Source organism: Perca flavescens, chromosome 5 (genome assembly GCF_004354835.1).
Source record: "Perca flavescens isolate YP-PL-M2 chromosome 5, PFLA_1.0, whole genome shotgun sequence".
NCBI classification, from domain to species: Eukaryota; Metazoa; Chordata; class Actinopteri; order Perciformes; family Percidae; genus Perca; species Perca flavescens.
Window position 1 is genome coordinate 27,190,974 of NC_041335.1, and position 25,339 is coordinate 27,216,312.

The following is a 25,339-nucleotide window of genomic DNA, read 5'->3' on the forward strand; positions in this document are numbered from 1 at the left end:
ATCTTTTCAGTTTGATATCTTTAACAGTTTTTGTTAAAAAGCTGTTTAAGTTTAGTGATCATTTCAGGAAATGTTATCGATTAAACAGAGTGTGTATTGCGTGAGCTAGGTGGATGATGTCATAGCTAGAGGGTGAAACTTCGAATATATTATCTTTGTCCCTTCTCAATAAATTGTTCTCACGCCCACAATATCTACTTGTCATACACAATCGTAGGTAAAAAAAAAAAAACGTAGGTATTTTTGACTAGTCTCAGCCAATCTGCTCTGTGATACGCCTTTTACTTTAGGCTGGTTGAGCTCCCAAATGACAAGAGGTCCATATCTTTCTCCATATGCATGTTTGTGCAATGCTGCCCTCATGTGGCTGAAGTTACGAACGTCAATCACATGTGTAAGTGCACTGAACTTTCATGTAGTGTAAAACACCAACATAATGGTCAACTTATTAATAAAAACAGTAAGGTTGCTGACTGTAAAAAATAAAATAAAAAAAACTTCCATTTACCTCAGTTGCATTAGGATGGAGGCAAACATCTCAAACGTCCATATCTCAAAACCTCGACAATTTCAAAAGATATCACACGAGATTGGTGTTTTTTGGCTGAACCGACCCTTCATTAATGCCATTATTGGCGTCTTTTTTTTCTCATCTGGTAGTAATGGCGACTCCCTTCTTGACCCAGGCATTGCTGTTGAGTAGAGAGAGCATGAAGCGAGCCACGTCTCCTCTTCCCACTGCATTACCACCGCTGTTGGGCACAAAGTATCCCTCATGGGTCAGAAACTCCTGAGCTGTAGAGGACACAAAGATTAAAAACTGGGAGTCAGAGGCCGTTACAAGAACACCATTTTTATTTGGTCCTTCAGGCAGTCTAAGGCACACAACAGTGTAGCCGAGGCGGATACATGCTGAAACCTCAGGGAAGGTATAGAATTTACAAAAAGTGAGGCCCATTCATTTGCATAAACGTTGCATTAAGTAGTAAGAGTGCATGCTAATAAGTAATGAGATAAGCATGAAGTGTTTCAAAATGGATCCTGAGGCAGAAGGGCTTCTTAAACATTTCACTGAATGAAGCTCTGCTGTTCTTGGTGGCTCTGCCGCGAAGCTGACTGCCTCGTATGCTTTTTTTTTTTTTTTTTTTTTTTTTTTTTACATTACATTTATTTAATTTATTTTAAAATGTTATACAATTGAACTGCAGTGTTTAGGTTGTTTTAGTCTAGTTTGCTTGTGTCCTACTGGCAGAAGCTAGATGTTTTTCAACAGTTTATTCGTTACTTTTAGCTAACTACTTCAACTGTTTATTATTTGTAACTTTTAGCTAATTATTTCAACAGTTTATTCTCTGATTTTAGCAAAGTATTTCAACTGTTTGTCCACTTTTAGCTAGCTATTTAAATGGTTATCCATTACTTTAAGCTAATTATTTCAACTGTTTATCTGTTACTTTCAGCTAACTATTTCAACTGTTTGTCCACTACTTTTAGCTAACTATTGCAAGTGTTTAACCGTTACTTTTAGCTAACTATTTCAACTGTTTATCTGTTACTTTTAGCTAACTATTTCAACTGTTTATCCATTACTTTTAGCTAACTATTTCAACTGTTTATCCGTTATTTTTAGCTAACTATTTCAACTGTTTATCCATTACTTTTAGCTAACTATTTCAACTGTTTGTCCACTACTTTTAGCTAACTATTTCAACTGTTTGTCCACTACTTTTAGCTAACTATTTCAAGTGTTTATCTATTACTTTTAGCTAACTATTTCAACCGTTTATCCGTTGCCTCGTATGCTTTTTAAATAATCACACAGTTCTCGAGTCTGGTTTTAGGTTTGTTTCTGCCCCCTTTTGGCCACTGCTTGTCTGCTTTTACCTGAGGCCGGCAGGTTCTTTAGACCAGGTGGGCGAACCACAGTCCAGTTGATGTCCTCAGACGTCTCCAGAAGCTTTTCCATCTCATGCATGTTGTTGAGGACGCCTCGGATTATTGGCAACAGGAGGAACCGGATGACATAAGGTGACTGCCTTGTAGAGTTAGCTACAAAAAAAAAAAAAAAAAAACACAGAATTTATCCTCCCAAATCTCACCCATTCCAACAAAAATGAGCTTGGAAAAAACCTTTTATTATAATAAAAATCCTTTAATGTAAAGACCCATTTTCTGTGACACATTTTTACACAGAATTAGAACTCCACTTTGTCTCAATTCTAAAGTGATGGTTTCAGATGTTCGAATGTATTAAACCACTTACACAGAAGTAACAGCAAATCCTGAAAAACACCTAAAATAATGTTTTTTCCATAATTATAAGACATTAATTTAACAATTTAAAAAGCTTTAATTGTAGCACTTTACGCTTGAAATTCAGAATTAGAAATTATATTTATACATATGTTTTGCTTTTCCAGTGAATATCAACCAATAAACAGACTTGTACGAACTTCCATTTATGCCAATATCAAATAAGACAAAAAGTCAGCGGACGTGCTAGCAGCTCTGTGAGGCTCTAGATTCTTTCTAGATGTTTGATCTAATTCGGAGCAATAAAATAAGGAGGAACTATAACAGCCTCAATACACCACAAGGCCAAACATTCACAAATTAGTTGAATAAGTAGCTATAAATGTTTGATTGAATGCCACACACTCACACTTGACATCTGAAAGTTGTGGTACGTTATTTTAAGAAGGTTAAACAGAAGCCTCACGAAGAATAAAAAACAGTGTATGAACACAAGACAACTCCTTAAACATCAATCAGGTGGACTTTTCTCATAATAAAATCACAACCACAGAAGGCACTATCATGTGTGCTGCTGCACTTACGCCCAGTGAACCATGAGGTCATGGTGATGATCCTGTTGACCCCGGACTCCTGCATGGCGCTGATCACACTGTTCATGGACAGTGTGTAGCCCGTCACCACCGAGAAGAAGGAGACCGGGAAGCCGAGGCAGGACATGATCACATCCTGTCCTTTGAAGTGAGTCTTCAGGCTGTCTGCTGAGAAAATATCAGCTTCCACCATCTGAAAGCAGCAGACAGCGGAACACATATACTGATTAATGAGGTGAATTTAACTTCATATCATAGACTGTTAGTCTATGCTTCATATTTTGTTAACACATAATCAGAAGCAGTGCTTGATCAGGAACTTATTTGTTGAGTTGAGATCACATACAAGCACTTTCTATCAATTTAGGGCTGTAGACTGAGCCATTTCATTTATTGCAACAGATGGTGCATTTCAAATTATATATATACTGTACAGTATATATTATTGATGCTTTAATGTGAAGAATGAATGGTTAGTCTGTCTTTCAATACTTTCTGATTTTTCTACCGCTGTCTGTGGCACTCATTGGTTTCTAGTGATGACTAAACCAAATAAATCTTTAAAAACAGGTTACACATATAAAAGTTTAAAAAAAAAAAAAAAGAAAAGCTAAAACAGCTGGGCTCTTTAGTTCTTCTCCACTTTAATCTTAATTGACCAAATATTTGCAACATTCAATAATAACTGGAAAGAAGTTCACAGTTCATTCACATTTTTCCATGAACCATGCAATCCTGTTGATGGATATATTTGAAGCTTTGTCTTGTATCATGTGCATTTTTCTTCCAGTTGTGCTACTTGTATCTTCAAGATAAGTGTCGGTTTTTCCATTAAGATGATGTCCAGCCATTCCTGCTATGTCAAGGGGCACTTCCTTTCCCCCAGTTCCCTTTATAGTAGCTTTTTTACTGGCTTTTAATACAAACATCTCTACCATGCAACACATAGGCATTCTAATATTTGTTGTAGGACTTTCCATACAATTTCCAAAAACGCAGCGTAAATAGTGCATGTGTTGGGGCCTTTTTTCAGCTGCAGATTAATACATTTTGTACTCGAGTGAGTATTTACAGCAGTAGGATGGAGTATGTTGGATTGACTTAATACAGTGCCACTGTTATTCATACTGAAGGAAAGCGTCACTCAGTGCAACAATGCAGCTCATTTAAGTGTTTTTGTTAGACATCAATGACAAGACAAAGCTCTATGGCACAGAGGAATCAGATTTAGCAGGTGATACTTGTTAATATAGTCAATTGTTGCTTTTGGTCTTTTCATGGGATTTGTTGACAATAAGAAAAATATGAATTAACACCAGGCTTATCTTCACAGTGTTGCATTAAAGTCCACATTGTTATTTGCGCTGCTGTGTGCACAGCATCACATCCAGATGTTAAACGTTTGTGGCTTCTGTTCAGAAGCATGAAAAGTACTTAAGGTTTTACCTTATATAATACGACCCTCATTTGGACACAATAAAACATTTAGCATGTGACATCACACTGGGTGAACTTTGAACATGCAATGAGCAGCGACACTAAAAAGACATGCAGCACAACACACGACTAACACAAACCCAGTGTCACGTTACCTTGAGATTATCATGACGCAAGCTGAGTTTTCCCGGGTTCCTGACGATGGCGGTGACTGTGTGACCCTGCTGTAGCGCCTGGTTGACCAGATACTGTCCAGTCTGCCCAGTGGCTCCCAGCACGGCGATCTTCATCTTCAGACTCTGAGAAACACACACAGAGCTCAGACAGGGCTGAAGCTTATCAATGGACGATGTGTTAGATGCTCTGACCTCTTAACTACCTACGGGGAGATTCCCTCCCTGTTTGGCAAGTCCAAGTGTAAAAAACTGATTATTATGGTGCAATAAAGCAATTATCTCTGAGGAATGTAGGTTTGTCAGCTGATAGATTTTGTGTTTAATAGATAACGAGGTAACATAATGCACAATGACGACAATCTGTGGGAGTAGTTTTGCAACACTTTTTGGATTAGGGCGACAACAACCAGAAAAAGTTTGACAATGTTTGCTTGATTTATAATTTGGATGATTATGAAATTGCCAAAATGGTTTCAGATTCTTTAAATAAATCAACTAATCAATAAAATGACATTTCAGAATAAACAAAGTTATTTTAAAGGAACACGCCGACTTATTGGGAATTTAGCTTATTCACCATAACCCCCAGAGTTAGACAAGTCGATACATACCCTTCTCATCTCCGTGCGTGCTGTAACGCTGTCTGGCGGCTCCAGCGGCATCAGGCCAGCACAGAACATGCAGGGTAATGGTTCCAGTAATCCTACTGCTCCCAATAAGTGACAAAATAACGCCAACATGTTCCTATTTACATGTTGTGATTTATAGAGTCACAGCGTGTACAAAAAATAACGTAACATGAGACAGCCGTCTTCTAACTGTAAACAAACCGGGAACTATATTCTCAAGCGGAAGAATATAGTACTTGGGCGGAGTGATATGCTCGCAGCAAGCCTGTCTGAGAATATAGTTCCCGGTTTGTTTACTGTTAGAAGATGGCTGTGTCTCATGTTACGTTGTTTTTTGTACACGCTGTGACTATACAAATCACAACATGTAAATAGGAACATGTTGGCGTTATTTTGTCACTTTTGTCACAATTCGGAGCAGTAGGCTAGTTGGAACCAGTTACCTGCAGGATCTGTGCTAGGCTAAGCTAATGCTGGAGCCGTCAGACAGCGTTACAGCACACACGGAGATGAGAAGGGTATGTATCGACTTGTCTTACTCTGGGGGTTACGTTGAATAAGCTAAATTCCCAATAAGTCGGCGTGTTCCTTTAATATGTTGATGCTGTCCCAGCTCAAGTTGAAAACTTCCGTTTGATGGGGCAAGAAGAACAAACACAGGGTGTCTTTGTTGAATTCAAACTGGGCCGAATGGATTAATTCTGCAGCAGTGGAGGATGACGAGCTTGCTGGTCAGATGTCTCTGAAGATATTAATCAGATACTGTTAACTGAATCTCAAATGATGTTGGTTAGACAAGTATTCGGAAAAGGTATTTCTTGGTTGATGATCCTGTAGCTGCTACGTTCAAAATAATTCTGGTCAACGTTAAGCCACATGATGCACTGTAACAGCAGCTTTGCAAAAACTATTTTCTTTTTTTATTAACCCTAATCCTCACCCTTAGACAATATAGCCTCATGGATACAGTCTTAAGGATAAGTACTACACTGAACCTTTTGTGACCTATAATCTAATCAGAAGTCAAAGTTCACTTTATTGACATTCAAAATCTCTCCTAATAAAATGAAATAGGGGTATTTAATATAGGCTCTATATAGTGACACAAATATATAAATTAACTGTGCTTTTATTAGACATGTTACAACCATAAATTGCAATCTGACTAACCATATAGATATTAAAGAAATATTAGGTATTGTTTTGTGAAGATGAGTTGAGGAATACATATTAAACTGTAATAGAAAACTGTAAACATTAAAGCCTCATTTTTTTCTTTATTATTACTTTCATTTGTATGTGTGTATACGGATGTGTTTATGTGCACATGTGTTTGTAAATGTATGTGTTTATGTGCACACGTGTATGTGAATGTATGTGTGGATGTGTATGCGTAAATATGTGTGTATGTTAATATTTTCTTTTTATCTTCTCGATTATGTGTATTTTTTGGCATATGTATGTATATGTAGCCTATGTATGTTTGAATATATATGCACACTATGAAGGTAACATCTATGCTTTACCTACTTAATTATTTAACGTTACGCATGCAGTGTGTTTTCGGTGAAGGATAACAAGATGTTTAAAATATGAACTGAGCTAACGATATGTATTAACACAATAAAGTATAACAAAAAAGTAATTTGTGTGCTTTTGCACTTGTATTGGCACCTAAAACGCACCAGTTCACAGAAACCGCAAGGGACAACAAGGAAGTAGCTAAAAAGCATGAGGCATGGAATAAAAGGAAAACTGGGATGCTGTTAGAAAAACTAAACAACCGACGGCAATATATTGGCTTTAAAATTCCTCTGAAAGTTTGAATAAGGATTTAAAATGAAATATTTTCCCATGTTGTAATGGTAAAACATAAATAAACATAGCGAACTCACCTCCGCCATGCTTTTAGGCTTTTACTTTTTTACACGTTCTGTGAGGGATGCGTTCAAGAGCTGTGGCGTTGAGGTATGTTTGTAAAGCAACTGTTTTTAAAAGTTATATGCATAGACAGTATATAAGAAGTTTTTATGGATTTCAAATTATGTTTTGATGATACGCAGGATGACATTACATGACCCTTTCAAGTGAATGTCGCAGCGACTGAAAAACTAAAGTTACATGTATGCTAATGGTTAGACATGGATGTATTAGGTTAAAAATAGCCTTCCCCCCCACAACTTGTAATATGTAATATTTGCTATTTTTGTCGGACAAAATAAATATATTAAACCAACTTTGGACTGGTATTTATGTGCATCAATTTTGTTTTTTTATTTTTATTATTATTATTATGTATTTTTTTTTTTAATTTGTAGACCAATATAATATACTTAATTACAAATGATTGGCGATGATGATTGTGTATAGTATCGATAATCGTGTATCTCAGATGTGGATTGAGTTTTATTAAGTGTGTGGGACTCAGTCAGCACTAAGCAAGTGGAATGAAGTCACTTTTTGTGATCGATTATCACTTTTTTTAGGCTATTGAGAGACAGCGCGATCTTCCAAGTGGCACCGGCACCTCACTGCCTTGTACGTGGCAGTTTTTATTGGGTTTAAATTCGCGGAAAACATTTAAGAGGTCAAAAGAAACTAAAGGCCTACTCAAATATTGAAACATGCTCAAATGAATGTTACAAGCAGTATAACTTGTTTTTTGGGAAGGTGTTTTGCTTTTCTTCCAGCCTGCCATGAACAGACCTCTAACATCAGACCACTTCAACTGCTGCAAATTAAACATGGAGGTGTCCTCATTAGGCTCATCATTAGTTAAGATATACAAACACCTGACCACATACAGCACGTGTATTTAAAACAAGACCAAAACCAGATGCATGCATCCATTTTGCCACCTATGTTTCCTCCTGCACTTTGCCATCTTCTTATAATACGACCAGTCTAGTCGCATCAAGTCATTAGCTCAAGTAATCCACTTGTGGCTTGGTGCCTTCATCACGCCAAGGTACTTTAAGCCAAACTAACTTCAGCACAGACCAAGGGAGCTTCATACATGAAGCCTCTGTGGTGAGTTACTTGGTGTTGCTGTCATTCATCCCCCCTACAGTATGATGACCAGTCTGATTGACTTCCTGCAGTTCTTGACCTGATCCTGGTGGACTGGTGGAGGATGAAACAGAGCAAATGGCTGTTTAAATACTCATTGAAACTTAGAGCCAAACAACTTGGGAGCTGGTGACTGGATAGAGGAGGTGACCACGTAAGTAAACTGCTGATTTAAAGATTGCATAGTAGAGTAACCTGTTTTTTTTTGGGGGGGATTTCTACAGCAGTTAGATACATTCAGTAATCCCCAAATGAGCAGATAAAGACATGAAATTAGATGAGATCTTGACTAGATCACAATATAATCTGAAACATCTTTAAATTCCAGTCCTGTTTCAAGGATTACTTAAATTATATTATAGTCCACTTAAAATGCCAGGTTTGCCATGTAGTACAGTTTATATGCTGTGATAAGGAAGATACGATATTGATCAGCACTCTGCTATATCTTTACATGTGACAAAAGCCACCCATCTTGCTTTAAGTATGTCAAAACCAGCAAGAAAGTTATGTGCAAAGACAATATGTTGAAATCTACTGTTTTCAGATTTAAAGGACCAAGCTATTATTGTGTTTTGTACATAGGCATATTTTTTTTGACCTAAAACAACAGATGGACATGTAAAAATGATTTAGTTTGTCCATTTGAACTGCTGCAGGATTGAGGCCAATCACAGAGATGAACCAGCAGATAACAAGATTAAAAGGCTAACCGCCCCCCTAGCTTCAGCGCTCCCGCCGCTGACAAGCCATGTTCCTCTTTCCGCTTTGTGAATGAATGGGTTTGTTATAGGCCAAGACTGTAGCAGAGTTATATATTTTATGTGTATGGAGAGTCTGAAAATGTATGTATAGTGAGACGTGCGACTCCAAAAAGTAATATATCCCTTTAATAAAGCATTTTTGGATTCATTTTGTTGTTAAACAATACAGGTAAAATACAGAGTAGCTTTTAGCTGATGTGATGATTTGTTTGGTGTTCTAAACAGGAACAGTCATGGGATGTGGTGTCACAAAGTCCAACCAGTTCCACAAAAACTCCGGAAAAGGTACCTATGATCCTTCTGACAGCTTCAAACCACAGACTGATACACCTGTTTATCTCTCTTAACCTTCTCCGATATACACAACTCATCACCACAATGTCCCTTGCGTTGTCTACCTTGTTCTGCACTATAATTGTAATCTGCTTATTACATGTGTTGTATGAATGCATCTGTATTTGTTTTTGTCTTTCTGCCCTGCGCACATGCAGCTGTCACAAGTAAGCCACACCCGTCTTATCTTGTGTTGTTGTTTGCCGGATGTTGAATGTGAGCTCAAACCACACTTATCTGGCTCAGGGCTAGCGGATAAAAAATCGAATCAAAATCAAAAATGGGTCGTCACACAAGATTAAAGAGAAAAAAAGACTGTTATAGATATTTACTCAGGTAGAACTGAAGTAAACAAGCTGGAGGCAAAATCCACTAAAAGTACCGCCACATACAGGAAAGAAAAACGTCTTTCACATGCAATTTCTAAAAGGTTTCCAGGAACATATAGAGTTCAAACTATGCCGTGCTTTAAAAAAAGTTTTTTCAATATTGGTCAACTCATGATTCTCCAGTTGCTGATATTTTTTTAAGCACACAAGATTTGTATTTTCTGTAAGGAGTATTGGTATAAAGTATAACGTTTCTAAATTATGCTTATGTAAGCAATAACTGACTCAAACTAACAAACCAATACTCAATAGAGAAAAAAGCACAGAGTCAGATGGGAGTAAATATTATTTCTTAATTTCACCCTCATTTATGGTCTTTTCACCGTTTCTGCATCTTGATATTGTTTACGTCAAAAACGTAAACAATTAATGTTGCTGTATTTTAGTCATAATTTTCTCACTAATTTTAACAGCAAAGGTTTGAAAAGCGATAGCATTATATGATCGTGTCATTTCAGGATGATTCCACTGGAAGTTTCTATTTCCAACGAGGAAAATCCTGCATGGCTGTTGTGTGTGTTTACTGTGAAGAAGTAGATCATCTGATCCACCTGGATCTCTGCAGTGTGTGATCTTTTCTGATCACCTGTTTGTGTTTCAGCTATAAAAGCCGCCGTCCTCATTCAGCAATGGTATCGTCAGTATGTCGCCCGCACAGAGATGAGACGGAAATACACCTGGCACATCTTTCAGTCCATCGAATACTCGGGAGAACAGGCTCAGATAAAGGTGAGAAACTACCAGAGATGACCCAGTCTAGTTCTGTATGTTTGCTGTAGAGTAATTATAAAAGTAACGGCTCAACTTTCACGTCTCCTCTCCGTGTAGCTTTATAACTTCCTTGGCTACCTCATGGACAATTTCACACCTACAAGCAATGAACGTAAGACTTTAAATTTCAACGGACAAACTTTATTGCTCAGGAATGTCCCAAATCTCTGACTTTGAGCGGTTGTCTTGTCCTTCCTTCCAGGGAATTTGATCTCACACATCTTCAGAGATAACGAAGTCTGTCGTGACACAGAGTGGGAGAGGTTATTCTGCTACAAGAAAATAGAAGTGCCAGAGATTTACTCAGGCCCTCATCTCACCTTCCCTCTGACGGTAGAGCAGGCGGTCAGGCTGGTGGAGGCCTTTAGGAACAAGAAAGTAGGTGCACACACAAGGCCTTTACGTTCCAGTCTCTAAACAACATTTGACCTCCCTCACAGCTCATGTTCAGATTCAGTGGTTTTGTATCACTGCAGTAGCCTGGAAATCCAGACCCAAATCCAAAATATTAAGGGTCTGGCAATGAGTAATGAAAATGGCCCAACTCAAGGGGCGGCACCAAGCATGAATTTGAATATCTCACTGTACGCAATTGGATAACACTACGACCAATCACAACCACCAGTGGGTTTTCGCTAAGCCCCATACGCTTAGCTACCAGCGGAGCTAACTGTTAGATTAAACTCTTGCCGTATCCGGTCAGCAAAACAACAAAAAAGTCCTTCTTGCAACTGAACGATTCGAAACGCCGTCTTCTGTTTCTCTTTTGGATAAAAAGCCAAGTCTAACTCATTCATTGTAGCAGCCAAAGCCGTTTCAAACAACTGGTGTTCATCCGTAGCCATCTTGCAATGTTTACTAATGACTTAGCTCACCTCTGAGAATCTTTTTTTACATATCCAAATGAAGCCAATGCTGCTGATTTATCATTTTTAAATTTTTGACATTTTCTATCTGAATTTCTGACTGTCTTGAGGTTTATTGAAAAGCAATCTTTAAATAACATGTATCATTAGTGTATTTTTATTTATTTTTTTAAGACATGAAGGACAAAAAGCACGCATGAATCGCAATATCACAGCCGTTATCAAACACTGAAATATGTGTCTGAAACCTTCTTGCTAACAAGTCTCTCTCCCAGTAGCAGCTGCACTCGCGCTACGTCCTCCAGCTGCTGCTTGAGACGCTGAAACAGATCCGGATGTTACCCAACATCAACCGCATCTCTACCTGCCAAAGCAAAGAAATCACTATTTGTGGTGAGATTCGATCAATTTATCATTTGAGAACTTTTTTTTAGCAAAGAGCCAACAACTCTCAAAAGAAATGTAGACCGTTTGTAGTTATTGTTTTGTTTTATGTGTTTTATTATTATATACAACTGTGTAATGAACTCCGTCAATGTATTTACACCATGCAGGTGACTTGCACGGACAACTAGAAGACCTGCTGCTGATTTTCTACAAGGTCTGGCATTCATCTTCTTAAATCTTAAAATTTCCCAAATGCTAAAATAACTGAAGAAATAACCGAAGATGTTCTTGTTTTTTAGCTTATGAGCTATAATTATTTAAGAGGCATTGATAGACCATAGTTCTCTGATTTTGTTATTTTAATCAAAAAAACTCTATTTCTGTATTTCAGGGCCATGAAGTGAATCAGTAGCACTGTAGTGCTGCGACTTAATCATTTATTTGATTGATTATTTTTTGATGATTTTTTTTTTGCTCAATGGTGTTTTAAGCCCCCAACATCACCTTCCAGGCAAACCTGCGACCGTTGACTTCAAGGCACCTAACCCTAACCCTAACCTTAACCATAACCATAACCATAACCATAACCATAACTATTGCCTAATCCTAGTGCCTTCCAGGCAGCGCTGCCTGGAAGGAGACGTTGGGGGCTTAAAACATCGATCATTTTTTTTCCCATTTAATTGATTGTTTAGTTTATGAAATGTAAAAGAAAAAGAAGTCAAAAGCACTAAGGTGTCTTCAAATTTCTTCTTTTGTCTGACAAAACTCCCAAACTCCACTATTCCATTTTAAATGATGTAAAATGGAAGACATCTGCAAATTCTTACATTTGAGAAGCTAAAATCAAGTTTTCTTTTTAGATTGTTTTCTTGCTTAATCAACTTGAACGACTAACTGATTATTTAAAAGAATGTTGCTGATTAATTATGCGTTGATCAACGTATGAATAAATCAACGTATTGTTTTCCTTCTTAACTTTGGTTTTTGGTTAAAACAAAGCTGTTTAGCTGCTGCATTTTTTTTACTTCTACAAATCAGTTAGCGAGTGAAACAGGATCTGTGCTTTCACTCTGTGTGCTGTGGCCTCTTGTTTGTTCACATTCAGATGACAGAATGGTTTTTTAACACAGCTATTTACCTACTTTACAGAATGACATGCCGTCCATGGAGAAGCCCTATGTGTTTAACGGAGACTTTGTAGACCGAGGCAACGACTCCATCGAGATCCTCCTCATCCTGTTTTCATTCCTGCTCGTCTATCCGAGCGAAGTCCACCTCAACAGAGGAAACCACGAGGACCACATAGTCAACCTCAGGTAAAACTACATCCAACTGGGGGCAGTGAATCTAAAAAAAACAACAACTTAATTTCTAACTCTTATTTTGTGTTTCTCTGGCCAATGTAGGTACGGCTTCACAAAGGAGGTGCTGACTAAATACAAGGTACGTTTATATCACCATGCAAACCTCAAAACACTCCTTTTCTTTTTGTTTACTGCTCGGTATTAACTCCTCATCAACATGTATCAAACTAACCAGCACAGCCAAAATGTGTTCTAATCTCTTCTATCTTTGGAGCAGCAAATTTAAATTGATTTCAGTCACCTCCACCTACACATTCCCAGTTAAGCTTGACGTAGGCTAGCTTCTACGATACTGGTCACTCCTCCTCACAGCTAAGAGGATTTGAGGTAATTAAATCAGATGACACATGGCTCTGTTGGCTTCTGATGAGTCAGAGAGGTCCTAGCGCTGTGGAGATAGGTCTGGCAATGCAAGACTATAGAGAGGTCAAGATACTCGAAAGATGTCCCAAATGTTTTAGATTTACTGTGTAAAGGAAGTTTGAATTCCTGTTACACCATGAGCAGTAATTTCATTGAAAAATTGGTTTACAAACAGGCATCAAATTCACAATCTGAAACAACATCTTTATACTGGAATCAAGACAACTACACCATCAAGAATTGATTTAAAAAAAAAACGAGACAAAATGGATCTTAAGATCTATAGAATACAACAAATAGAAAATACTGGACACGCAATGCAAAATAAGTGATTCTTGTCAACAAAAGAAGTTATGAAAACTTCAATTTTCCGCATAATGTGCTTTCCTTAAATAAATCCCAGTTTGCATATGGGCTTAGTCCTAGTAGTTGTTGTTGACCCCTATTTTATTTTAAATTTAATTCTATTTTATTTCCTACTAGCATGTCTCCCAATAATTCAGATTATAAATCAATATAAAACAGAGAAGGTAAACAGAGAATAAATGCATAGAAAAAAGAGGAACTTGGTCATCTATGAGTAATCAAAAGCTGAATTGTCACGTGGCAAATAAAAGAATATATATTATTATTATTATTAGTGTGGTAGTTTACTTTGTCATCTTTTGTTTTTATTGTATGTCTGTTTATATTATCTCTTTTGCCAGTTTTTGTGCTGCTGTCCTTGTATTTACTTGTTCTGTTACCACTTTATTACACAATAACATTTAAATAATAAAAATAGATAAATATATAAACAAAAAATACAAATTGAAACTTGTTTAAATGAAACAACCAACAAAGAATTACTAACAAGAAAACACTATCAATGAACAAATGCATACCTCAAAAAGAAAAGAGAAAGAGTACAGACTTAAATATAGTCTATAAGATATGCTAATACATGTTGACAACAAACTGAAGAAAAAAGAAGAGGAGGAGGATAAAGAAAATTACTGTTTGTCCTCAGATGCATGGCAAACGGATCCTGAAGCTGCTGCAGGAGATTTTCAGCTGGTTGCCATTAGCGACGGTGATCGACCAGAAGGTGCTGGTACTCCACGGAGGGATCTCCGACACCACAGACCTCAGTGTCCTCGCCCGAGTGGACAGACATAGTGTGAGCTGTCAGACGCAGATATGTTCATTTCAGTTTTTTTTATCAATCATTTAGAAAGTCCCTTACATCTCTGCTCTCCTCTGTTCATCCCAGTACGTCTCAGCGCTGAGGCCTCCGAAGAAGAGAAACCAGAGCTCAGCGGCATCGTCCATCGACATAGATGTGGAGGAGGACGTCTTGTCCCACAACAAGCTCACCCAGCGTCGGACCTCTCTCACGTATCCCAAACCCCTAGCCCGCGACGTCTTCCCAAACCGCTCGCTGCAGGACTTCTCCGGACTGATCAAAGTTAACACAGTGGATGATGTGGAGATCCACAGGAAGAGACCGTCCATTTCCATCCAGGGAATCAACAGACCAGAAAATGAGACGACTCAGGCTGAGTCTGTCAACAGTGAAAATGGCAACGACGAGTGGAAGCAGGTAATGAATGAGTAGTGAGTCACGGTGTTTGCTCAGATACAGTTCTGTTGTATTTGTTTGCTCAAAAGTAGACTGTTCCCACATTTACTTAGTTTAAATCTTTGTTTTTCTCAGCTTCGTAAAGTACCACATCAGTGCCACAAAAGTTATTTCAGTTTTATTATTTGCATGATCAAAACTACAATATTGTAAAATAATAAACCTTATTTAAATTCACAAGGCAGTAAAAATGAGATAAATTAAGCAACATAAAAAAGTACATACTCAGAAAATAATATAAAAAGGCAAAACAGACAAACTATATAAATACTTTCACACATGCACAAAGACTTAAATGTACAGTGGTTTTAGTTACACACAAATAAAATAAAATACATAATGTATGTCAGATTTAGAAAAGAAAATGTCTTTATGCCACACTTTTAAATAGACACTTATCTTCTAAATGTTCTTCTGTCCTCAGGTTTTTCCCAAATATAAATAATCAAAATACTTTCAGTTTTTTGTTGGGCTTGGTTACAGTTTTTGCCACATCTAAGTGCATTTTTTTAATAAATAATTATAAATATCTTCTTAGCCAAGGTGCAGTCAGAAAACATGTGTTTTTAGCCTACGGCCGAAGATGTGTAGACTTTGAGCTGTCCTGATGTCAATGGGGAACTTGTTCCACCATTTAGGATCCAGGACAGCAAACGGTTGGGATTTCATGTGATTAATTGTCCATTGCAGTGAGGGGGCAGAAATCAGACTGGCCTATGCAGAGCGGAGTGGATGGGCTGGGGTCTAAGGTTTAACAGTGTCCTGGATGTGTACTGGGCCTGATCCATTTGCAGCACAGTAGGCTACCCCAAGTAATAATGTCTTGAAGCGGATGCGGTCAGCAACTGGGAACCAATGAAGGGAGCGGAGGAGCGGTGTAGTGTGAGAGAACTTATGTAGGTTGAAGGCCAGTCGAGCTGCTGCATTCTGGATGAGCTGCAGGTGTGGGATGGCACTTGCAGGCAGACCAGCCAGCAGGGAGGTGCAGTAGTCTAGACGTGAGATGACAAGAGCCTGGACCAGAACCTGAGCCGCCTTCTGGCTTAGAAGGGGACGTATCCTTCTGATGTTGTGCAGCATGTATCTACACGATCGGGTTGTTGCAGCAATGTTGAGGGAGAGTTGGTCGTGTCACACCTAGGTTCCTAGCAGTCTGGGTGGGGACTACCACAAAGTTGTCAATTATGATAGTAAGGTGATGGGTGGGAGAGGAAAAGCAAGGTTGAGATTCAAGTGGTGTGTGGACATCCAACAATGAGAAATGCCAGTCAGACAGGCAGGCAGAGCTTTGTGCAGCAACCTGTGTTTCAGACTGGGGAAAAGAGAGAATTAGTGGGGTGTCGCCTGCGTAGCTGTGGTAGAAAAAGTCATGTGGGTGAATAACGGAAACCGTGAGCGTGTGTGTACAGAGAAAGGAGGAGGGGACCCAGGACGGAACAAGGTTCTGACACACATCTTCACCAAGTTACCCGGTAGGTGCAGTCTTTGAGGTAAGATGGGAGCAGAGAGAGAGAGTGCAGGGCCTGAGACACCCAGATCCTGAAGAGTGGAAATAAGGATCCGATGATTCACTGTGTCAAAGGCAGCATAAATTTCATGTTACACTTACACTGTCCTCTTACTAGCTTTTTCCGGAGCTTTCATCTGCATCTTCAACTGAGGAAGACCATTACTGTTTCCACAGTTGTTATATAAGTTTTCACGTATTGCCAATTCCCTTTTATATTTTACTCTTACATACTCTTGTTTTACATGCACTATATAATACATTCAAGCACAGCACAATATTACTAGGGCTGCAACTCCCAATTATATATATATATATACACACACACACACACACACACACACACACACACACACACACCATTATGAATGAAAGTCATGATTCATTATTGGTTTTGCTCTGTGAGTGAGTTTGTTGTTTGTTGTTTATTTGTTGTTCTCAGGTCTTAAGTGAGATATTTAATTAGCGACTTTGTCATGTAGAAAAAAGGTTATTTTGGAGGTTATATCAGAGGTTGTGTCTCGGCTCTGTCCCAGTGGACTAAATCAGTCCTGATAAACACTCCAGCGATCACAACACTCACGTGCTGTGGACTGTTGCTTGCCTCGTCATTAATCCCTCTGCGTGAGTTCACCACCGTCACCACATTAGGGACAGGCTGTAGAAGTCAATGGTCTCATTTGACTCTGTTACTTGGTGCTGGTTCAGGTCCAAACATGCTCAATCGTTACAATTTAGGGTAACCTTGTCAGTGAATTATCTGAATTGTAAAGGGATGCATTTAGGTGTTCGTATACCACTGTAAACATAAGTAACAGCATCTTATGCAGGCCTAGTCATAATTATAAGACATTATTTTATCTATTTAAAAGGCTTTACTTTGCTGACCACCATTTAGGTAATAAAATTACTGTAATCTACTGACTATGGATAAGTACTTCATACAACTCCACTTCAAAAGATCCAAACTATCTCTTTTTGCCATAGTTGATGTTCATATTTCCATTTTCTGAGTACTTTTAAGGACTTCTAATCAATGTTAGTTTAAAAGTTGAGTTGATTATTGTTTTCTTTTGTTAACTGAAAAATCAGAAGGTTTAAAGTTAAATCTCTCCCCCCTGTCTTTCCCGCATGTCCACAGATCCTGGACCTGCTGTGGAGCGACCCGATGAACCAGGACGGCTGCGTACCCAACGAGGTGCGGGGCGGAGGCTGCTACTGGGGCCCCGACGTCACAGAGGACTTCCTGAACAGACACAACCTGCAACTAATCATCCGCTCCCACGAGTGTAAACAGGACGGTTACGAGTTCTGCCACAACCGAAAGGTGAACTCAGACACTGACGGACCACAGACGCTCTAATGTTTTCACAGTTCACTAAAACATGAAACCTTTCTTTTATTTGACTTATAGGTCCTCACTCTGTTCTCTGCCTCCAATTACTACGATGTGGGAAGCAACAGGGGGGCCTACGTGAAGTTGGGTCCAGACCTTGTGCCTTATTTAATTCAGTACCAGGCCAGCAGCATGATCCGAGAGCTTACCGTGAGACAAAGGTACAAAAAAACACAAAATATTCATCTCGACAATGTAAATCATCAGAGCTACAACTAGTCCACCTGTTGATTATTAATGCAATTTATCAGTTAATTGCCTATAAAATGTCAGAAGAAACATGGGAAAATGCCTTTCACACATTCCCAGATCTAAAGGCAACATTTCAAATTGCTTGTTTTGTTCAAAACACCAAAGTGTGCAATGTACAATTATACATAATAGAGTAAATTAGCAAGTCTTTGCACGTGAGAGACTGAAACCAAAAAAAGCAAGAGTTCGACATTTTGGTAAATATGCTTATTTTCTTTTTTACCGAAGGTTGGATGAGAAGATTAATATCTCATGTTTGTTTGTTAAGTATAAAGCTACAGCTAGCACCCTGTTTAGCTTAGCATAAAGACTGGAAACAGGAAAAAAAGCTAGCCTTGCTCTGTACAAAATATAACAACCTATCTTATTCATAATAGATCAAATTCACCTACCAGCCGCTTTAAATCTCATAAATATATAAATATATCTTGTTTGTTTACCTGTGGACAGAGCAAGTCTTCTCAAGTGCTAAGCTAAGCTAACTGTCTGCTGGCTGCAGCTTCATATTTAATGTACAGACATGAAAGTGGTATTAATCTTCTCATGTATTTCTATATAAGAACTATTAGACAAGACAAGGACTTTTAAATGAGAGGGCAACACATTCCCAGACAAAGTTCTGTTTAATAGCAAAGCACAGTTTTTAGACAGCTATTGTGTAAAACAACACCGTTCTGCCTTTCATTCTGTTTATTATCTGTTATATTTGTTATCTTGTCTGCAGTGTCGGACGAACCGAGCGCTCAGCCCTTAAAGTCCTGCGGGAGCAGCTGTTTGCGCACAAATCTGACCTCCTCTGTGCCTTCAAAATGGTCGACAGCAAGAACACAGGTGTGTAGTGTGACTTTTATGAACCTGGCCGTTCAGTTCTCAACGGATCAGGTGTTACTTAATTTTATTACAGATCTCTTGTGTACTTTCCCTTGTAGTTCTCAAAAGACAATGTCTGGCTAGGGAGAAATGTGAGCTCCCAACTTTTAATCCCCATTTTGAAAAAAAAAAAAACTGGGTCCTTACAGCAACACCTGACAGTTTCACAGAAACCTTTATTGTTCTGGGATGTACTTTAATTCATACATGTACAAGTACATAATAAGTAAATAGCAAAGTATGTAAAGACAACACGGTTTCTCAATTTCTGTACTCCAATCTCTCATTTATTAAATAACATATGTTCAAATACTAATATATAAGTAAATATGGGCATTTAATATTCATTTATTGGTTGGGCTTTACTTTGGATGCTTTTGGAGTTGATTTTTCTGGAGCGTTCATCGACCTGATTGGAAGACAATGCAGCACTGGATGAAAATTTGGCTGAAATCGGATAACAGGTAACATTTCCACTTACGTCAGGTCATGTGAGTGTACACGACTGGGCCTGTGCAGTGGAGAGTGTGATGCACCTTGGTCTGCCCTGGAGAATGCTGAGCTATCAGCTGGTCACCAGTAAGACCAGTGATGGCATAATCGACTACCACGAGTGGTTCAACGATCTCGCCATCAAAGGAACCAACACAGATGTGAGTTACCTAGCTGGAGATAGATGGTGGTCATAGAAATACTAGTGTTTGATTCAAAGATATTGTATATACATATCTTTTGCCGAATCAGACACACTCTAACTTAAACACACCTAAATACCGCTTACATGACAATAAAAGCACTTGGTTTTCTTTTAGCACATAGACCAAAGTCTACTTGAGACTTTGTATCGCCACCGCTCCACCTTGGAGACCATCTTCAGAATCGTAGACACCGACAACTCAGGTAAAACAATTTATTCATCACTGAAACAAGTCACATGTACACTGTGAACATCTATACACACCACTGGCTTCTTTATGTTTTCAATAAGCAGCATATGTTGTTGTTCTCTTGCCACTTAAATGGAAAAAGACTTTGTGGTCAACACATTAATGAAATTACTGTACTGACTTACGGAGACAATCCAATGAGAGACAGTGGAGGTGGAGTGGAGTGTGTCAGGGCTGTTTAAAGTGTCTGTTGTGTCCAGATGGAGACACTAAAGACATTCAGACTTTAGTGAGATCAGCCTCCAACTAATCCAACTGTAACATGCATAACAGGCCACATTAGGCTACGGCCTCCTGAATCCTCCCAGTTAAGACAAGGATTAACCTACTGATGGCCTCCCCCATCCCCCAACTGATCACACACACTTTTTCCTCTATCAGCACCTCTGTTTCTATCACTGCATCTCTAATCTCCTCTTTCTACCCTGCGTCTTTAACCCATAACCCTGTCCTCCTCCCAGGCTTCATCACCATGGAGGACTTCCGGCAGACTTGGAAGCTGCTGAGCGTCTACCTAAAGATGGAGATCACGGATGACGCAATCTCTGACCTGGCCGTCGCCATCGACCGCAACCAGGACGGCAGCATCGACATCGACGAGTTCATGGAGGCCTTCCGCCTCACGGACAAGAAGAGCCGGCTGGAGCGAGGACGCAGCATGTTCATGGGGACGGCCACTGACCTCACCAAGCTGGAGGGAGACCTCAACATATGAGCAGAGAGACAGAGAGAGAGAGAGAGAGAAAGAGAGAGAAAGAGAGAGAGAGAGAGAGAGACTGAAAACAGAGAGCAACCTAAGCTCAGACATCACCAGACAGGCAAGAGCATGGGAGGAAGAGGAGATAAAGCCAACGCAAGCTGCTTTTAGTGACGCACATTGAGACGTAGGATGCTGCTGAGCAACAGCTGCGTAAATCACATGGGATTAGAGTGAGGATAGATTTCACATTTTGATGCAGTTTTTTGTGTGTGTGTGTGTGTGTGTGTTGCATTTTGTCTCTTTTATTAATATATAAGACAGAATTGTCAAAAACTATTGCAAAGGCAAAATCCACAAACGGAAACAAAAAGGCATCATATTTAGGCTGCATGATTTTTAAAGGTAAGATATCCTGTGCTTTCCTCAACAATAGTAGAGTAGTGCTACTTTAGACTAATACAAAATGAATGCCTATCCACACTTAGACCCACTAGAAGTGTGTAATGGCGTCTGAATTTGCAGAGACCCTTCCCTCTGCCTGTGTTCTCTCTTTTCTTTTTCTTTTTGAGACTTGGAGAGTTTTGAAAAACCATGGCACTTCTGGGCGTCAACAAAGAGCCTTTGGGCCCCACGTTGGTGTGTGACCCCCAGCCAGTAACACATTCTCATTTTCAACTGCTGCTTTGCCTCTCGGCATCTCATACCGACCAAACCGACGCACAAGTCTAACTGACACGGACACCACTGACTCCAGATGTTTTGAAATGGACGTTTCGGTTGATTGATTTTCATTACGTCAATTCCCATATACGTATATCAATAGGCTCAGTACAAAGACAATAATTATTATTTTTTTGAACCTTTATTTATTCAGGGAAGGTTCACTGAGAGGCAGCCTCTCTTTTGCAGGAACGTCCTGATCACATTCATACCTGGAAGCTGCCAAGTATAACCACAGTCTGATCTGCTGGCCACTGAGCCCTTGAGCAAGGCCCCTAACCGCTCCACTGGAGCGGTTGGAGGTTAGGGGCCTTGCTCAAGGGCACCTCAGTGGTGGTAATGAGGGGAGGGACAAGCACTGCTCTTTCACTTTCCCCACCCAGATTTTATCCTGTCGGTCTGGGGATTGAACCGACACCCTCCCGGTCACAAGCTCGCGTCTCCAACCTTTAGGCCACCACTGCCAAATAATACATTGTATTAATCAAGCAATGTCTCAAAAATATCCAAAAGCAGTTGTAAGTTACATGAAAAAAAACATTAATATATTGCACCAGGAAATCTCCAGTCATATTAGGGCTGCAACTAACAGTTATGTCATAAAAGATTAATCTGCTAATTATTTTTTCAATAACTGTTTGGTCTATATATCATCAGAAAAATGCCTATTACAATTTTCTAGATCAAAAAGTGATGTCATGAATTGTTGTGTTTTGTCCGACCAAAAAACAAAAAATGTTCAATATACTAAATGTTAGGACAAGAGAAAAGAGCAAATATTAATAATTGACAAATTTAAACAAGAGAATGTTTGGATATTCTACTAAAATTTGACTTATATTTAGTTTACAATGATAAAAGAAAAAAAACAGACAAAAGCAGGAGATCCTCACATTTCGATAGCAGGGAACTAAGAATGTTCTTCCTTGAAAGAAATGACAATTGTTTCAGTGTGCAGGTGTTCCTCTTTTCATTTTCCAATTTCCGATAGCCTTGCATACATGTGATGTGCGAATAACTATACTCCTCTTAAAGACTTTAGAGATCACAGAAACTAAACAAAAAATATATGATAAGACTATGAATATTTGTGCAATTCTACATCACTTGCACTAATTAATTGCAACTTTAAATGTTGCTGGTGCCTTAGCAGTAGAAGTGTTTTAACTTCTAGGGATGAAGTTACTGTAAGTGTGCACTGATGATGTTTTGTGTCAGTGCCAACTGCCAACGATGTCCTGGGGTCCCTCCCCATCTCAAGTGGGATTCAAACACTTCCTTTATCCAGAACGGAGAACTCATGCTTTTATTCATTTTACTTTTAGGATGTATTTCTACCTCCAAATTGTTGCTTTGAACAATTGCTGTGTTTTAAAGTGATAGTTTGATATTTTGGGAAATACATTTATTCATTTTCTAGTTAGCTGAGAGGATCATTACCACTCTCATGTCTGTCTGTTCAGTATGAAGCTGGAGCCAGGAGACACTTAGCTTATTTTAGTATTAAGACTGGAAACAGATAGACTGGTTCTGACCAATGGAAACTAAATCCAAATACCAGAACCACTAAAGCTCCACAATTAACACATTTTACCTAACTTGACTTTTGTTTAATCCATACAAAATCTGTGATTTTACAGATGGTGGTAGAAAGATTTCTTTTCACTTGGACAGAGCCAGGCTGTTTCCTTCTGTTTCCAGTCTTTATGCTAAGATAAGCTAACCGGCTGCCGGCTGTAACATCATATTCAATCTGTTATCAGTCTTCTTATCTAATAACTATCAGCAAGAATGCAAATATTAACCAAAACTTGTAACTATATCTTTAAGATACGTAGATAACATGGTGTTTTAGTTCTTTTTTTGTTAAATCTTCTGTTTTCATTGTTAAATAAAGTTTGCACATTGTTTGATATTATTATAACTCAGCCAAAAGAGACATGAGGAAATCTGTGTGCATTTGAGTACCGGTAAATGTTTTTTTGCATGATGACCATGTATAACGTTTACTGTAAATATATCTCACAGTCACATTTGTAGCATTTTTTTTGTGTGTGTGTGTGTGTGTGTGTGTGAATTACAATTTAAAGAAAAATGGTATATTGGGGAAAGTATAATTTATAGATATAACACACACACACACACACACACATATATATATATATATATATATATATATATATATATATATATATATATATATATATATATATATATTCAAACCCTAAAATGTTATACCTAATATAAAACGTAACTGTAATTTGATATAACTAATATCTCAGTGATCGGATCAATAAGATAATTGTTAAAACATGTTATTATTATCCTTCCTAGCTAGTCAAAGTAGTTTTCAGAAACACCAGCAGGGGGCACAAAACACTAGTAGAACTTGTTATAAACCAAGGAAAATAGAAATAACTATAAGCAAAGCCGGAAATTCTTTGCTATAAGTGAATTTATATTTCTAATTTCCTTGTTATACATCAGGAAACACCTGAACCGATCTGAATTATGGATGATGATCAATGATGTGAACGGATGACTGATAATAATAACGTTACACACTGTAATTTAAAAGAATAAGTATTCACAAGAATTGGCTAAGTGTATTAGTTATTAAAGATCAATACAAACCAGTAAACAAGGCTAACTGGGAATTATAATGCCACTGTGAATTTGAGCTGTAGCCAGCAACAGTTAATGGGAATTCTCGGGGTTTTATAACTGCATTATCTCCCTATAAGCCTCTGCGGTCGGGACAGTAGTTTTCCTTTCAAATCGTAAGGTTAATCTTCCAAGTGGGTGGATATTAAAACATGCCCGGAGCGGCCTGCAGTTTAAACGAGATTGGTTTAAAAAGCACACCATAATTTACACACACAGTCATCGTTTACCTGGAGAGGGTTGAGTTACGACTCGTTTTCGGGTAACTCCTGGGTCAACAGGACATCAAAGATTAACGTTAGCCTGTTTCCTGTGGATTTGTGGAGACAGCACCATGAATATTTAGATATAAAAAGCAATAACGTTGGGTCGACATTTTTAGAAATAGTTTTATTCACTGTTTGAAGACGAGACGAGAACCTACCCTTAACTTTAAATCTCTTTCATTATTACCATTGTATATATTGTTTGTTTAACCCGGATAACAAAATGTTTAAAAAAGTTGCTGTATGGGTTTTAGCTAGCTAGCTTCTTTTTCTGCTGGTTGCCTAGTGTTAATTTAGACTGCACTAGACTAGCGGTAGTTCAAGATAAGAGAACTCATAACTTTCTGTAAAACCTGTAAAATATGTATTTTTAACACTTTGCTTTTGTACAAATTAAACAAAAGATACATAAAGTGTTAATGAGTGCGCTTTAGAGGCGCTGGTCTGCTGGCTTTTGTTACCTTAGGTCCAGCCATGCTAGCTTTCCCCCCTGTTTCCAATCTTTATGCTAAGCTAAAATAACTCCAGGCTGTAACGTTACCCTTATTATTTAACAAACAAGCATGAAAGTGGCATCAATCTTCCTCTCATTCTCAACTCTCAGCACAAAGCAAATAAACTTGTAAGAAATACTCAGATCATTTAGTAAAAATAGCATTACCACAACCAATGTAAAAGTACTCTGCAGAAAAACATCTGTGTGAGTTTTAACCTTAGGCTATATAATAACACTGAATTACTGATCCAGTCCTGTGTATTTCACTGGTATAGCTAGTTGATTGTGTGCTTATTTGAACTACTGTTTTATATTTTATAATAAATATTGTATATAATGATCAATTGTTTTGTATGTAAAATTGTAATCTGCAAAGTAACTACCATTGTCAGAAGGATGTAGTGGAGTAAAATTATAAAATAGCATAAAAAACAAGTGTTGCTTTTCAAATCCATTAACCACCACCCCATAGAGACTCACACAGTGGTGACAAGTGGGACAAA

The 25,339-nt window shown here is 38.3% G+C and overlaps 2 protein-coding genes across 3 annotated transcripts; one reads left to right on the top strand and one right to left on the bottom strand.

Moving 5' to 3' along the window:
* Positions 1-338: 338 nt before the first annotated feature.
* LOC114555378 (flavin reductase (NADPH)) lies at positions 339-24,873 on the bottom strand. Of its 2 annotated transcripts, XM_028577734.1 has the most exons (6): positions 24,802-24,873; positions 24,305-24,384; positions 4,439-4,582; positions 2,838-3,039; positions 1,885-2,049; positions 339-795 (listed from the first exon to the last, which is right to left on the bottom strand). In XM_028577734.1, exons 3-6 carry the CDS (start codon positions 4,571-4,573, stop codon positions 650-652), a joined length of 648 nt encoding a protein of 215 aa, XP_028433535.1. In that variant the 5' UTR covers positions 4,574-4,582; positions 24,305-24,384; positions 24,802-24,873; the 3' UTR covers positions 339-649. The 2 variants fall into 2 exon arrangements, with proteins under 2 accessions (XP_028433535.1, XP_028433534.1); XM_028577733.1 differs by lacking the exons at positions 24,305-24,384; positions 24,802-24,873 and adding an exon at positions 6,984-7,080.
* On the top strand, positions 9,155-21,603 carry ppef2a (protein phosphatase with EF-hand domain 2a). The gene is made up of 16 exons (XM_028579165.1): positions 9,155-9,206; positions 10,245-10,372; positions 10,472-10,526; positions 10,617-10,792; positions 11,559-11,673; positions 11,835-11,881; positions 12,820-12,986; positions 13,077-13,113; positions 14,407-14,556; positions 14,650-14,979; positions 17,667-17,852; positions 17,940-18,082; positions 18,898-19,004; positions 19,530-19,696; positions 19,856-19,943; positions 20,452-21,603. Exons 1-16 carry the CDS (start codon positions 9,155-9,157, stop codon positions 20,703-20,705), a joined length of 2,202 nt encoding a protein of 733 aa, XP_028434966.1. The 3' UTR covers positions 20,706-21,603.
* Positions 24,874-25,339: the final 466 nt, after the last annotated feature.